The sequence below is a fragment of the Varanus komodoensis genome, unplaced genomic scaffold (assembly GCF_004798865.1).
Source record: "Varanus komodoensis strain SLA01 unplaced genomic scaffold, ASM479886v1 scaffold13_3, whole genome shotgun sequence".
NCBI lineage: Eukaryota > Metazoa > Chordata > Lepidosauria > Squamata > Varanidae > Varanus > Varanus komodoensis.
In genome coordinates, this window is record NW_025335409.1 from 11,108,539 (window position 1) to 11,124,939 (window position 16,401).

Consider the following 16,401-nt stretch of genomic DNA (forward strand, 5'->3'; position numbering starts at 1 on the left):
CCTTTTCCTTTGGTCTTATGTCTTTTATATCTCAAGCCTGAGAGCAGGACTTTTTTATTACTGAGCATTGTAAACCACCCTGAGAGATATTTTTTAGATAAAGAGCAGAAAAAAATGCCAACAAGCACTAAAAGATTCCCTTGAAATTTTGCTTTTAGCAATATTAATGGCTAAATTCATAGCATAGTATAGAAGATATTATAGGCTAGGAATGATCCAAAGGCCAATTAATTCTGCAGAAAGCTCACAAGGATTACCCTGAGCTTCATAAAGAGGGATTAATATCACATCCTCAGATCTTGTTTTGCCACTGTGTTAGGGACCAGATGTCAGCATTGTTCCTTTAGCAATGGACGAGTCAACAAAGCATAAACAAGGATTGGCGCCTGGTGGCCAAGTAGCCCTGGTTGTGTGAAAATAGCACACTGTATTCCTTCCAGTCCCATATACATGAAAGGGGTCTTTTACAGATGTATTTGTTGTTGTTGTTGTTTTTAAAGTCCCTTTTGCAAAATTAAAAGACACCTGGCAGCGAGGAAAGGAAACTTACCTGTGATAAACATTTTGAATCTTTATTGCTCCAGAAAATGCAATAGTCATTTCTGTGGTTCAGCCTGACCTTCTGGAACAAGAGATAAGAAGAAAGCATTCAGCTCCACAGCAGACACATTAACAAATGGAGAAATGAAGTGGAATCCAGTTTGCTTGGCGACAGAGACACAGACAAACCAGAGTGGATAGATTTGTCCATCTCTGTACCAAACTCTGGAATTCCACTCCCCAGGAACCCAACCAGTCTCCATCACTTCCTAGCCTTCTTTGGTAAGAACAGAGCTATGAATTATCTGGAGTTATAGTAGGCAGACTCTTGAGTCTGGGGATGACAACAATATGTCCCCAGACAACTTCCTTGATGCCCCCCAAAACACCCATTCCTCCCAACTGTATTTTCAGACTATTTTCATATTTATGTATGGGCCCATGGGAGACTTTAATTAACTGTTTCTTGCTAACTGTGGATCAACAGTGTTGTCATGACACAATTGTGTGCTCAGACACACAATTTAGGACTGACTAATCTAGCCCTTAGTGCAATCAGCTGTGCCTTTCATATACAGTTGCCTTATTTGCTTGTTATTTTTACCACAGTCCTGCAGCCTTTCCTGTACTTTGCATATGGTCCTCATGGGTTCTTTCTGCTCTATAGGAAAAACATTTTTGCCCAAGACATTTAAGAGTGGCTTTGGTTTATTTAGAAATGCATTTAGGAGATGCTGGAGACTGACTTCGCATTTGCAAGCCACACATGCAAACATGGAACTCATTTATATGGAGTCAGCAGAAGCCCATTTCAACCAGCTTTACCAAATCACTGAATTTGTCACCTAATGCTTTCTCTCTTTCTCAAGCTGTGGATTTAGATAAGGCTTTGCATATGTTTGCTTGTTTGGCATGATGTAATTGCAGAATAAGGGAAACTTGCATGCTATAAACAAATAAAAGTTAAGAAGAAACCACAGCAAGCTGATAATTTGAGTGGAGGAATATGAAAAGAAAGAGATACTCAACCTTTCCCCAAACAGCTAGGGGCACATTTCATGCTAATCAACTGGCAACAAGCCACAGTGGCTTGGTTGTGGTGCGAACAGTCCACAATATGCCCAGCAGACAACCTGTGCAAAGTGGCACTCTAGGAAGAGCAGAATTAGTCCTTCCGTTTCCTGAAAGTTCCTCCCCACTCCAACCCAAAAGAAGCTTCCATTTTTCTCCTTTTCTCACCAGCCATTTTATACTTTATTTTGAATTTATTTTGTTGACACCTAATCACTGTGAGGTGGGCAAGTTGTTCCTTTCTCCAGTGCTCTGCTTCACCCCAGGTTGGCATCACTTGCTGATCTGAGAAAGGCCCATGGGAGGAATCATGTCATGGTTTTCTCCTTTGAAGTGTGGTACCCAAGAAAACACCATGTAGGGTAGTTTTGCCTAGTCTCCTCAAGGCTCTTAAGCCTGACTTTTCTCCACAAGAACTCCAGCATCAATATCCGCCATTCATTCTTATCTAATTCGCACTGGCTGGCCCAGGATGGTGGGTCTCCTCGCTTACCCAACAACCTGGGGGCTGGTCTTTATGGAGCTAATAGTGATACGCAGATGCTACATGGACTGGATTTCAGATTCCCCTTTCACAGATTAGAGTGCATTATCTGTCCCTGGATGGCATTTGCCAGCCATCCTAGGATCTCTGGGACACTTTCCCAGGGCCCTTGGGTGACTTTCTCAGCTACTTTCATAAAAGCTGTAGATACATCTGCTCCTCAACCAAATCATTCTGAATCCTAGCATAATTCAACTATCTTTTTACTGACTATAACGGATACTAAATAGGATGCAAAGATTTTCCTAAAGCAACAGCAACTTGGTAATTATGTTAAAGACACTTTTGTAGGACTGGAACCTAGCAGTGCTAGGTTAACCACTCCATCTTATGCTGATCTACAACTGCTACCACAGTTTATGTGTGAATCTTAATCTACATCTTCAGAGGTATAGATGATTTTAAGAGAGTGGTAAAAGTAAGCTATTGAGGTTTCTGATCCTATAGACCAGCACTTGCAATGTTCCATTATATCACTTTGTAAGAGCAAATACTTAGCATTGTGTTGCATATGATCAAATGTGAGAAATAATATAAAGCAATTATTCTCAATTAATCCACAACTTTATTACCTTCTTCCAAGGCATGGGACCAGAGCCAAAGGGGTACAAACAGCCAGGAACTGGTATACACTTTCAGTGGGTTTCCGTTGGGCAGGAAAGAAACAAAAGTTCCAACAAACATTCATGAAATTTACCTAGCCATTTGAGTAGAAACCATTTTGTGGAAGGTTCATCCTCACAACTTTGCTTTGGCTAAATTTCTTGCTGACTGCTCAGCGTGTTTCCTTGGATGAAAACAGTGGGGCTTTTTCCAGGTTAGACATGTGCAGGATTGTAGCATTAATCTCTGATGACCTATATTTTGAGTTGTACTACACACAGTGGCAAAGTGGTTAACAGCCTGGGACTGGGACTCAGGCGATTCGGGTTCTAGTCCCCGCTCAGCCATGGAGTCAACTGGGTGACTTTGGGCCAGTCACAGACTCTCAGCCCAACCTACCTCACAGGGTTGTTGTTGTGGGGATAAGATGGAGGAGGAGAATGATGTAAGCTGCCTTGTGCCCTTTGTAGGAAAAAGGCAGGATATAAATCGAAAAATAAATAAATAAATAAATAAAATGCATAGATGAACCATAGAATCATAGAGTAGTAGAGTTGGAAGGGGCCATGAAGGCCATCAAGTCCAACCCTGTGACCTGTTGCAGAGCACCACATGGGACTCTTCAGGCTGAAGCTGAATGCATCACCACCAGGGGGCATAGCCAGGGGGTCTGCTGGGCGTGTGTGAGTGGCATCCAAGACGGGCAAAAGAGTGATATTCAGGACTGACCATTGCCTTGCTACTCATTTTGTCCCAGATTCCTGTTTGTGTTTGTGATTGCTGCTTCTCTGTGAAAATGGGAAAACTGTGGAAATCAAACAGTGATCAGATGTGAAATTTGGGCAACTTCTCATAGACTAAAATGGGGCATTTAGCCTGCAGGGGAAATGTTGCACAAAATGGGAAAGTTTTGGAAATCACTCATGAGCACACATCCAGACGTTTGTGAACAACGTTGGTGCGTGCTGGCTTGCAGTCAGGTTTGAGGCTTCAAGTCTGGGCATATTCACAGCTTTTGAGTGCAAAACCAGAATTCTCACAGAGCTGCACCCCAGACGGCATGGCTAATCAATACAATACCATTCTATTTTATACGTTGCGATTCCATTTTCTAATGTATTGTAGTATCCTGTTTGGGTTATGCCCTTCCCACACCTGAGCCCAAGTTGCAATCCTTCTGGTGCCAAGGAAAGACCTTTTAGTGCTTCAATGTCTTTTGAAATGTGTTACGTGCTTAGGTTTTCATATGCAGCTACTTTTTGCTTTGATTCCGTGCTGTAGTAAATTTTTTAAAGAATTATGTATCATTGTGCTGTGTTTTACAGTGTGAGCCATTCAGGAAGATTTGGCTATTGGGTGGTATAGAAATGTAATAAATAACAACAACAACAACAGTCATTTATGGACCTGTTTGTGTGTTTTTCCTGATTTATATTCCCTCAGGTGCTTAAGAAATTCTGATCTTTGTTTATATATATATAGAAATTCAAATTTTGAAAAATGATCCTTTCATATTCTACTAGCAGTTACTTTTCCATTAAATATATGTATTATCAATCAATCAGTCTGATCACTGTTGGTCCAACATAAATGAAATAATTTTTGTGGGACCAACATCCGTGAATAAAATGTAATGTTGAAGTGTCATTATTCAAACATTTTCATTCCGTTTTCCAATCAAAGCCTGCTTTAAAAGGGAAAAAAGCAAATAAAGCCACCTGTGATGAGTATGACCCTTCATCATTTACATTCCTTGTCCTGTTATTACCCCTCTTGGTCTCCCCCTCTCCCCCGCCACACGCAACTTTGATTACATTAACCCTGAGCAGTATATGCATCTGTCACATTTGTGTATTTCCCTTGTCTACAGGAGCTGGAGAATCAGGGAAGAGCACTATTGTGAAACAAATGAAGTACGTGTATCAATATTCATGTCACATTTGGAAGACAAATCTGCTTGTTAAGTGTAATACAAAAGAATGGAAAGGAATCAAATAAATCAACATTCTACTGCCAACATATACATTAAAATAGAAATGACAGTGGTACATATGGCAAGTTTACAGCTAGATATTTTGTCCAACATATTACTGGGTGCTTGGCTTAGGATGCCTGAACTGAAGGGTTGCTCACGGGCAAAGCGCGTGACTTTTGGATTTCATGGACAAAGCAACCTTATGACTTTTGGATTACAAGGCTGGGAAATTGCTCTTATCAAACAGCTGGGAATTTGTGCTTAGATTCCCCCACTCCCCCGTATAAAAGCAACCTGGGAGGAGGGCTTTGGGGGGACTCTGGGGGATGACTAGAGCAGGAAACCTGGTAGCACTTCAGCCTCCTTGTCTTCTATTCAGAAGTGCCATATGCCTTCCCTGCGTAGGGTGCCAGAATCCCAAGTTCTGAGCATCCTCGTAGGATTGCATTCCTAAAGACAGATGGAAAGCAGACAGCCACTCTTCTGTATTCCAAGGATATTTTTCTGTTGCTTAGCTATTCTGGGTTTGCATGATATGCCAGCCCCCCAAGTTATAAACCACAGGTGGGGGTAGGCAGGCTGGTATGTCCAGCAATCCTATCATAGGTCATTTGGGGTGGTTTACAAGCCTCCCCAACATCCCAGGGCTCATGGTAGGGCTTGGCAGGCACCCTGGGGTTTGCCATGTCATCCCAGCGGAGGCGGTAGGGGATCTTCCACAGTAGCCCAAATGGCAATCCAGGCAAATATACCCGACTGCTGCCTCCAAACTGTCTCAGTGGCACGTGTGGGCAGCTGTCGGAGGCAGCTTGTGTGCCAATGCCGGCAGAGTGGGTGTGCACCTGCAGCAGGCTTTGTGCAGAAGCAAGCCTGCTCCGTCGGCATCAGCCATCTTGAGCAATGGCCAGTGCTGGCAGCAGGTGCCCCAGATTCAGCCCACTCTGTGGGCATCAGGCCGCCTGAGGCTTGCCGATGTCAGCAGAAGCCCCTCCGGCTGGCCGATTTGCTGCCTCTGGCAGAACCTGGGCTGGCCACCGCCAATGCTGAGAAAAGGGCTTTGCTTGTGGGCAAGGCCGTTCTGCCACCTCCAGCAGCAGCAGCCTGACCTCATCGCACCTTGCAGGCCTCCTCGCGAGCTGGGCTGAGGGGGCCCCCCCGCTCCTTGTCCCTGCTGCAGGTGCAGTGATGGTGAACAGGGGTGAGAGCAACGCCCTTCCCCTGGGCTTTCAAGGTCTCCTCAGGGGACAGGTTGCGTTTGTCCATGTGCCTTGTCCTTACCCCACTCCCTGTTCCCTGCTGCTACTGACAAGGGAAAAGACCCACCAGAGGTCCAAGGGGGAAGAAGGGGGTAAAGGGACACCCTACCTCCAGTATGACTGATTCTCTCTTGCATGCACTGGGAGTAAGAACCCCAAAAAGCCACATGCCTAGATTGCTGTACAGGGTGGGCTATATATGCAGCCCCCTGATCCCTGCTGTCGTCATTGCTGCTGAAATTACAGTAAAACTACTTGGACGTATGGAGCGCAGAAGGACGCACCCTGTTCCCAACAGAACAAGGTGCCTGACAGCTCACTAACAGAGCTTTGATAGTCTGTTGGGGTAGCAACCTGCTTGGAAACAGGGTGGGCATTTCCTTCATGCCTTGTTTCTTAACTGGCAGAGAGAAGTGGAGAAGCAAGGGAGCTTGTAGGGTGCCTCTTTCTCCAGACTTCTCTCCTGTGGTCTCCCCCCACCCCCATCCCCCTGCAATTAGGGGCAGCAAATCTTTGAGCCCTGCCAGATCTCCCTTTTAAAAAAAAGTCTGCTAAGAATTGTCACCTTTTTGGCTTCTCAGGATCATCCATAAAGATGGCTACACAGATCAGGAATGCAGAGAGTATCGGTCTGTGATCTACAGCAACACGCTGCAATCCATTCTGGCAATTGTCAAGGCCATGTCCACGCTAGGGATTGACTACGGAAACGCACAAAGCAAAGTGAGTATCGTTCCTCCCAAACTCGTACAAATTTATTTTTGTGTTGCTATTGCCGGACGTCTATCCAGATTCTTCATCTAAGAGCCTCAGTGTTTTTGGTTGCTGTTCAGCTCCTGTATGGGCTAGTGGGAAGGACTTCGGTCTTGGCCTCTGCCTGCCAAGGTTCCCTTTTCACAGTGGCACCATGTGTTGATTCATCTCATCATCTACTTCAAAGGGATAACCTAGGCCAACTATTTTCAAACTTTGTTTCCTCTTTTTGGATCATGATAAAAGTGCTGTGGGGTCTTAGTGGGCTGCTTAATAAAATTCTTTTCTTCTCCAAAACAAAATGTATCCATAATTCATGTTTTAATAACTGAGAGTCTTGCCTTTCTAATGTGATGGGCATGCCTGCTTTGTTTTAGCTTTTGGTTTTTTCCCCAGCAAAGTTCTGTGAAGACAGGCACAATGTTTGTTAGCTTTACCTCTGCACTGAAGAATCTCAGGCTCAGAGGCCAAATGTGGTCTTTTGAGAGTCCCAGACCAGCCTTTTGGGGTTCTCCAGAAAGCCATATCCCTTATCTGGCCCTGACCCCCTTTTCCCCAAGCTCAGGTCATTTAACCGGTTTTGTGTAACCTTCCTGCATGTTAAAGGATTGAAATGTCTCTCCTAAAGCTTAGGAGAAAAAGAGCTTCAGACTAAAAGATGGTGTTATTTTGCTTTTGGGTTGGGTCCTGGCCCTTTTACTTTCGGCCCTCCCCACAACTGTAATGCAGCCTTTGAAAGCTTCTCAAAATGGAATTCAATCCTTGAGCTTGGAAAGGTTCTGCTCCCTTACAAAGCCTCTTGTCAGGTTCAGCGTTTGTCTTGATTCTAAATTTGGAAATACCGAGTTGGCCAACCTTTCCTTGGTCCACCTGCAGGCAATCCCATGGATCACAGTTTGAGAACCTCCAACCTAGACAATCCAAGAAGAAAGTCCTTTTCTCTACATTGTATGGATACTATATTACCCCAGCTCACATTGGACTCAAGGATATTTAGAAAGAAACAAAACGACTTGTGTGAAAGATGCCGTAGAGTTTGTTGGTAAAAAGTTGGATTATGAATGCAGGTTGTCAATGTGCAAGCTAAAGAAAAGCTTACAGGCATCCCTTTAGTTATGGGGCATCCTAACATGATGGAGAAGTTGCTTCCAGGGTGTAGCCTTTGTCCTCCTTGCACTAAGCAGAAAGTCAAAGAACAGCGTTCCTTGCCATTAACATTATACAGTTCCTCTCTTGCTCTGTTTCAGAAGCGATCAGTAAACACAGTTTAACCCTCGCATGGCACGCCACGCTGCCTCACCTATTGGCTGATTTAACCATTCTTAACCACTTTGCTGCTTCATACATACACTTTTCCTGCCCTAGCTGTGGGTCTTTCTACTCAGGCCTCGCATCCAGGTCACTACATTTCCCCCAGGTATCCTGCTTGCCCCTCATCCAGGATTCATGGAAGATGCTCAGCTTCTTCTGCCCAGGTTACACTCAGACTTCCCTGCCCAATTCCTCAGAGACCCCAGTATTGCGTGGGGCTCTCCCTTTTCACCAAAGCCTTTAGACCCAACAGCCTCAGGCTAGCTAGGATAATGACTTGAACATTGTTAATTCCCTTGCTGTTACCTTCTTCTTTCTCTGCTGGGATGGATCCCCAAAACACGCATGTTCCTCCCACGGGTCACCAATCATGCTAACAGTAAAAGGAAACCAGCTTACCATATGCGGATGGAAACCAATGGTATATTCAGGTGCTTGCCCATCTTAGAACAGTTCCAGCTGTTCGCTCCAGGCTGAACTAGCTTTTCTAGGCAGAGTTCAGCAGCCTCTCCTGCTGATTCTGATTCTGCCACTGGAAGGTTCCCACTCCATCCCGAGACAAGAATGACAGTGAAGCTGCCACTCATGGGTCCCTGGCCCTTGCCTGTGTTCTGAATTCTGGGATTGTCTCTGGACTCTCAGGAAGAGGGAGAGAGAACTAGGGTTGGGGGTGAAACCTGGTGGAATCTATCCCTCTAGCAATCACAGGCTTCCTCTTATACTCAGTCCAGCATAAGAAAGCAAGTTGAGCTGAGAGGAAGTCTGCAAGCACTCATGGAAGAAAGGTTGCACAACTAGCAGCTTTCCTTCATGTCAAGTACGGCAGTCCAAACAGCTGCTGAAGGTGGTGTGGAGGAGGGACACAGCTGGCTCAGCGGTTGACCCGCACATGAAGAAACCTTCTTCTACATCAGGTACAACAGCACAAAGATGCTGTGTGCGGTGTGAAAGAAGTGTGCTGCTTGTGCAGCACTAGGGGCAGTTCTTGGTGAGTGTTCCATGAAGGCTGGGAGTGTTTGCCAGGAATTCGGACTCAGGGCCATGACAAGGGAGCTGAGTCCAGGGGATCCAATGGATTTTCACACCCAAAGTTCTCTATGTGGAACTCCAGATGCTTCCCATACACCCTTCCTGGGAGACAAGAGGAGAAGGGTGAGGGAAAGTCCAGATACCCCAATTAACTTCAGCAAAAGGGTATATAAACCTTCTCTCAAGGATGAGGCATGACATTCATAGCAGCTGGTAGTCAAGGCCCCTTGCTTCTCACAGCAATTAAGCTTAACACACATCTGGTGCTTTTATAGCTACCCAAAAAGCTTTTGCTGAATGCTGGGAATAGTTCATACCAACTCTGAATCATAATGTCTTCTGGTTACTCATTCCAATACAGCAACTACTGCAAGGGCTGTTACCAGGTGTGGGAATGTATAAAGGTCAGGGTCAAAGGTGGGCATGGTTTGACATGGAGGCCCCACACCCCAGAAGAGAGTGGAAGTGAGCAGTAGCGGTGATGGGAAAGTGGAGAAGGAGCGATAGATGTTTGCGGTGAGAAGGTAGACCATCCAGGGGGCCTTGCCCAAGGGTGCTTCAGACCTGGAGCTGCCACTGAAATGTAGGTGACCAGAGCTCGGCATCCATCTCTGATGGGGGCAACAACTCGAATAAAACACACCCACACACACCCTGTCAAGCACGATCAAGCCTTTTCTTCCATCCACAGCCTTGCTCAACATTGCTGGTTAGACTAGGACCCACCACCATGGTGCTCAGAGCTGCATCTACCCCTCTAGCATTGGCAGACTTCTTCTCACGCTCACCAAGTCTTAGAAAGTGAGCTGAGATGAGAGGGAGTCCACAAACAATCATGGAATGCAGGTTGTGCAACTGTCAACCTTCTTCCACATCTCATACAGTGGCACAAAGACTGCTACATGTGGCGCGGAAGGGAAACGGTGCTTTGCTTCCTGGTGAGCGAGCGCCATGTGAACCTGGGTGTGCTCATCAGGAATTCTGACTCACAGCCTCGACAAAGTAGCCTGGAGGTTGGGGAGCTGAGCCCAGGGAGTCTGATGGATTCCCACCCCCAACACGGATTCCTCCTGCATCCCAAAGGTGGCCCACACTAACATTGCTATGCACAGTCCTCAGTTCCTGCACTTCTATTTCTAAGCATGAGAACAAGAGTGAATAATGTATGCAGGGAAGCCCTGGTACTCGTAATGCGTATGCAGCAACTCTGGCACTTGTGCTGCTAACAGAACTGCTTCAAATATAAATGTGAGAATGCCTTGATCTTCAATAAGCACCCCGGTGAATGTATAGCAACAGAGACAAAAAGGTCAAAAGGTCTTTCATTATCATTCTGAACTGTGTTTTCATAGAACATTAGCATGTTTCATAACACAGACTTGAATATAAGCCTCAGTTTAACCTGAAAGGCTGATAATCTGATAGTGAGCAGAGATAAACTGATTTCCTTATTCCCCACATGGGGAATTTGAAAGACAAGGAAGTTTATCTCAGTTATATGTGGAATTAACTCTAGCATGACATTGAGTAAACTAGTGTCTTTCAGGGAATTACAATGAATCCACTTCTTTTGTTGAAGCCACTGAGGGCCAAATCAAAGGTCATCACACATAGCAAAGCTGTCTGTCAGGACTGCACAAACTAACACTGGAGTAAAACCTGACTGTGCACAGCATCACTAGACATGATACAAAAATGTTCAGTTTGGCCCCACGCAGAGTGCCAGTTCACAGCAGACATACGTAAATATGGCTATGTAGGTCTATGCATCCACGGACTATTGCCAGAAGCTGATAAGGTTGACACAGTGCTGGGAGTGAGCAAGATGGCTGCTTTGGGTGCGCATTCTCAAGGGCTGCTGGGTGGTCTCCAGAAGATAAATCAGAGGAGGAAGAGGAGGAGGAGCAGCAGCAGCAGCAGCAAGAGGAGGGGACCAGGGAATGTGGGCCAATCCAAGAAATTGAGGTGAGAGAAGTGGAGATGCTTATCTCAAGGCCAGACTCCCCAGGCAAGCAGTCTTTGGGAGGAACCAAGATATACATTTGTGAGCCAGCCCCTTCCCTCTTTCCTTCTGGGTTCAAACTCAAGGCAATCCTGTGAAGTGCAGTTCTTTCACTGAAACCCAGTAGACAGTATGAACTCTAAATAGCATTGCACCAAAGTTGAGGGAGAAACCTCTGCCCATGTCAAGAGCTGAATCCAAACTGGAAACTTCTCTGTCCCTCACTTTCAGTGGAGCTTCTGGCTCCACTCTCAGGGTGGCTCTTGCTGTTTGAAGGCAAGATGGAGGAAATGGCTAAGACCCTCCAGCTCATTTCTCCGATCACCACCTTACGGGGTCAAGGACTGGGTCGCCCTCCTGCTCCCTTCCCCTCCTGAAGACCCTTCCACCCCTTCAAAGCAGGCCGATTCTCACACTCTGCCTGGGAAACCTCACTAGGCTACCTTGAAACTTCAAAGCCCCCTCCCCCTCCCACTTTCTTCCTCTTTCTCTTCTTCTTCCTCTTCCTCAGACTCTAACAGTGAATCTATCAGAATAGTCTGCAATGAGCAGGAGAGGCCCCACTCTCTACACCACTAACGGATGAACCTGTTGGGAATCGCTGGGCGAGAGGAGAAGCTGTTTCTTCCCTTGCCCTCCTGTGATCACTGGACCTCAACAAGAAGGGAGGGAAGTTTTGCCTCACCATCCCTGCACACCAGGCCTTCTGTAAATGGGGGGAAATGTGTGTTTGTGTGAATGAGCAAGCATGGGATGTGACCTCCCAGTGAGACACTGGCAATAAAGAGGGTATATCTTTAGTCTAGAGGTGACCCTGTGTCTCACAACAAAATGTTCCTGGTCAAAGAATATCTGTTTACTTCTCTTCTTCCGAGATGCACTTTAATCTCCCTAGTCTAGATGCACATACGTATATACTTCAGCTTAGCACTTTGTTCTGATTTCTCTTTCCTCTGGAGTCACTTTGCCCTCTCAGGTTCTTTCATGGCCGATGCCAGCAGTATCTGTTCAGACTGGTGTCCTCTATCCTGGGGGTTCACCCAAATCTGGAGAGGGGAGAATTCTGGAGCAAAATCCCAGATGGAAGAGAAGGAGAAGGGGTTATGTTTGTTTCGTGGGGTTGGCAGAGATTGTGCCACGAAAGGAAGCAAGTTTCTTCCCTTTAATTTAATGTGTTGATTTTATAGTCTTTAAAGCATGCTGTTCGTTATCATTCTTCCTTCCCAGCATCTTGTCTAGCAACCTCTCCAAGGGGCAGCCTGGGAAGATCAAATGACAGCACCAGAGGCAAGCATTTTGCTGTTGCCACTGCTGCACCAGCTTAGCCACGGTTTCAAAGCCTGTTGGGAAATGAGGCATGAAAGGAAATGTATCCCTGGTGGTGCAGCTCTCTGGTAGATGCAGCAAGACCCTTCCCCACCCTGATGAGGCCCAGCAGAAGGGGGAGCTCTGTGGGTAGGGAAAAGGAGGTGAGACCATGAGGAAAAGTTCTGAAGCAACAGTGAAGAGAGAGGCAGAGAAGTGAGATCCTGAAGGGAGTGAGAAAAGACCAGGAAGGTGTTCAAGAGCAGCTCTGTTTTTAACTCCACAACCAAATATCAGTAACTGAGACCTGGTTCGGCTGCCTTTGAGTCCTTAGATGCACAGCTAGAGTCGGGTCTTAGGAAAGAGCCCTACATTGACAGAGCATTTGACTGCTGAATCTGGTTCTTTCCATTTTGCTGATTAGAAACTTACTTTATGTTGCTCATTTGGTCTTTTGCTCTCTCCTCCCTCTTTCCTTCTTAGATTTAATTAAATTTTAGTTCTTGCCAGTTGTTATTCCATTTTCTTGGTCACTCCCCCCCCCCACTGCCCATCTGTGTACATCCAGACCATAGGAGTCCTCCTCACCCATCCCACCGTTCTGTGGTCCCAAGCTACCCACCACCCTACAGGAGTGCCGATAGGGAATGAGGGGCTACAGAAATATGACACAAGAAGCCCCCCTCACTCTAAAAATAAGCTTCCACTCCTCCCCCATAAAGTCATTTCAGGGACTCAAACTGTGACCCCCGAAGCAGCCAGTTTGATCTGCTACTTGCCAATTGGGTGGCAAATGAAGGCTGGTGATTTTTGCCCATCCCTAGTGTTAAATTCTGTTTGAAAACAGGATTGGAGAAGACAACATGCTTGATGAGCTGATACCATCTAATTCTGACTGTTACTTCCTTATAAATAAATATATACCTGCATGTAAATATCTCTGTCCTTTATCAAATAATTGGGAAAGGCCCATATCAGTAGATGGCCCTGTATTCTATCCCAAAGGTCAATGTCTGAATGTTACGTATCCGCTGAATTGTACTGTACTGAACTGAAATGCAGGGACCTATCTCTTTTCAGGGATTCTTGCTCCAAAGTCAACTTTTTATCACAATAGATTACTAACTCCTTGATCTCATAAAACTGATAAAGACATCCATGCCTGTGGCTGAAGGAGCCACGCCAGCTATGGAGATGCAATGGTGTGATAACATTATTTTCAGTTGTCCGGGAATTTTTCCAAGAAACTCACATATACTTCCATGTAGTCCTTACAGTAATAAAAGCTGCTGTCACTAGTAGAACTGCTGTATTGAAGAGGAGGCGCTGTCTTGGTGTGGAGCCATTAGCACTAATACGCTGTGCACTTTCTAGGTTCAAATGTGTTTCCAAGTTGAGCTTGGCCACAAGACTGAACTGCAATCCTGGGAGTAAGCTTCACTGAGCAGGACTAACTTCAGAATGGATATGCCCTAGATTGTGCTTGCCATCTTTCAGCCTGTTATTAGTCATAATAAACATAATTTACTATGTTCTATTGTATTTCAATGTATTTTATTGTGTTGTAAGCCGCCCCGAGGCTTCGGCAAGGGGCGGCATAGAAATGTTATAATAATAATAATAATAATGATAATGATAATGATAATGATAGTCAAAGACCACCCCAAGCTTTGTGTTAGAAAGCAATTTGGTTTCCTAATATAGGACTGAGAAAAAAATCACATATACACATATTTACAACTCCATTCCCAAATGGCACATTCAGGGTCATTTCATTGATCTGGGAGGGATTTTTCCAAAGATTTGGGGCAGCATTTTCTGCTGGCAGTCAGTAGGGAGAATGGCTCCTGCCCTCCAGCGTAATTTATGCCAGATGGAATAGTGACAGAGCTGCTCCCCATAGACAGCTTCTGCTCCTCTCCTCTGAATGCTTGTGCAAACACACACACACACACACACACACACACACACACACAGCGCCATTAATAGGAATCTGCATGATTCAGAGGGGACTTCTGAAGAACAAATGACAAATGGAAGTGCAGGATGCCAGTTTCCAAGTGCAAATCAAAGTGATGATTATCATCTTTAAAGTCCCAAATGGCCGGGGACCTGGCTAACTGAAAGGCAAAAAGGCCATCTCCTCTCTTGCCCGTCTTCTAACAACAGCTGTCTCTGCGTGCCCAAGTGTGCTGTTGTCTTCAGACCACAAAGAGAGAGCATTCTTGGAGGCTCGTACTGGAAATCGCTGACCTGATGGCTTGGCTCATCATCCTCTTTATCTGTGTTCTGATGGCTAGTGAGGACTTTTTCTTGAAAAAGATGCAGCTCTGCTGTTGCTGCATTGTATCTATCAGCTGTTGGGGTGTGTTTTTAGCATTTTTAGAAATGTTAATATTCATGGTTTTGTGCATAATTGTATAGGATTTATCCATCAACAGCTGATGATTTTTAAATGGCTAGTCTATTAAATGATCAAATCTGAATTGATGTTAGCTGGAAATACTATACTTCACATTGTGTCAGCTAACTGGCAATCCAGAATCTGCCCAGAGTTCGTTAATTATTTGGAAATACTTGTCCCTAGAGATAGAACTCAAATGACTAAGGTAAGCTGATTAATGGGATCGCATGAGACATTAATCTTACATTAATATAATAATGAGACACTAGCTTACTTAAGTGTATGGGGTTGGGTGAATATACTTAAAATGAATATAATACCTCAAATCGTCTACATTTTATGAATTATTCCTCTATTTGTATCCTGTAAGTATTTTCAAAAACTATATGCTTTGTTTTGTGGGCTCCCATTCTACCATGACTATCTTTGAAAAGGATGCAAATTTCAGTTAAAGAGGGTGGATTCGGCTCCTCCAATTTCCCTACCCACCCTCAGGCCTTTGCTGACTTCTACTAAATGTTGGTCATTTCTGCTCAGATTAGTCTTTTCTCCTTGGACAGTTCTGGAATCTTCATGCTTAGATCCTCCGCCTAAAAGGATTGCACTGGGTTTTTGGCATCTCAAAACAGATTGGGTGCCTCCTACAGCTGCAGCAGTTAGAGGGGTGAGCTGCATAATGTCATGTCCATTGCGGTTTGATCTATTTTCACATGCAGAATTAACTCTAAAGGAAAATCCAAACTTAACAACTGGAAAGAAATGAGTGGATGCTCTGGTTTTCATTTTGCATCAGCTTGCAAGTCCCAACAATAATTTCCTGCTATTCTCTGTTTTGCATGCTAAATAGGATTTGCCAGCGATTGCTGACTGGCAGTTCATGCAACTGAAACATGTGGTGGAAGCTAGGTTCAGCCACACCACTTTTACAGTTTCAGAGGCCTTTCTGTCCTTGGAAGTATTGACTGAGGCTGAATAACTAGTCCATGTTTATGAATACCCATTATCAGTAAACAGATAGGATACATAGGGACTTAAGCCAGAATGGAATACCAAAATATCCTGTTTTGCCTAATCAGTAGCATGCTTTGTTGGCATCTATTTCAGAAGGGGTAACAGATCTTATGTTATGCTTAATTCAGCCAAAATTGATGTTCAGGTAAACTGAACACCAAAACATCTTTTCAATAAGGGCTTAATTAAATTGGCCAATGGTTGGAGATGCAATGCAGCTTCTCTTATTCCTACATTTGGCCAATGCCTAGCGGCTACTTCCTTTATGAGGAGGTAATAATTCAGGTATGATTGGTGATAGAAAGCTCTTTAATATTTACAGATGCACATGTTCTTTTTAACTATTTGCCTACCTCTTGGAACGTAATACAAAGCCAATGTAAATGATTTGGTGCACCCTTTTGAGCATATATATATGTGTGCACCTGGAGGAATGTTCTCCATGGGGTTGTGATGGGTCAGGCACGACTTTTTGTCTAAACAAATCTATATGCATGCGCATATATATGTGTGTGTGTGTGTGTGTATACATATATATGCATATATATGCATATATATATATATATTACAATGCACACACACACACACACACACACA

General features: G+C 44.7%; 1 protein-coding gene across 38 annotated transcripts in view; it reads left to right on the plus strand.

Annotated features, from left to right (window-relative positions):
• The window catches only part of LOC123019945 (guanine nucleotide-binding protein G(t) subunit alpha-3), a 141,408-nt gene that overhangs the window by 61,336 nt on the left and 63,671 nt on the right, over positions 1 to 16,401 (plus strand). For 35 of the 38 annotated variants that reach the window (XR_006413997.1, XR_006413994.1, XR_006413995.1 and 32 more), the window contains 2 exons: positions 4,629 to 4,671; positions 6,571 to 6,712. Coding sequence is in view for 34 of the 38 variants with exons in the window: in XM_044423151.1 (XP_044279086.1) it covers positions 4,629 to 4,671; positions 6,571 to 6,712 (185 nt within the window). In the remaining 4 variants the exon portion in view is untranslated. The remainder of the gene's footprint in view (positions 1 to 4,628; positions 4,672 to 6,570; positions 6,713 to 16,401) is intronic. The other 3 variants (XM_044423184.1, XM_044423183.1, XM_044423175.1) reach the window with 1 other exon arrangement.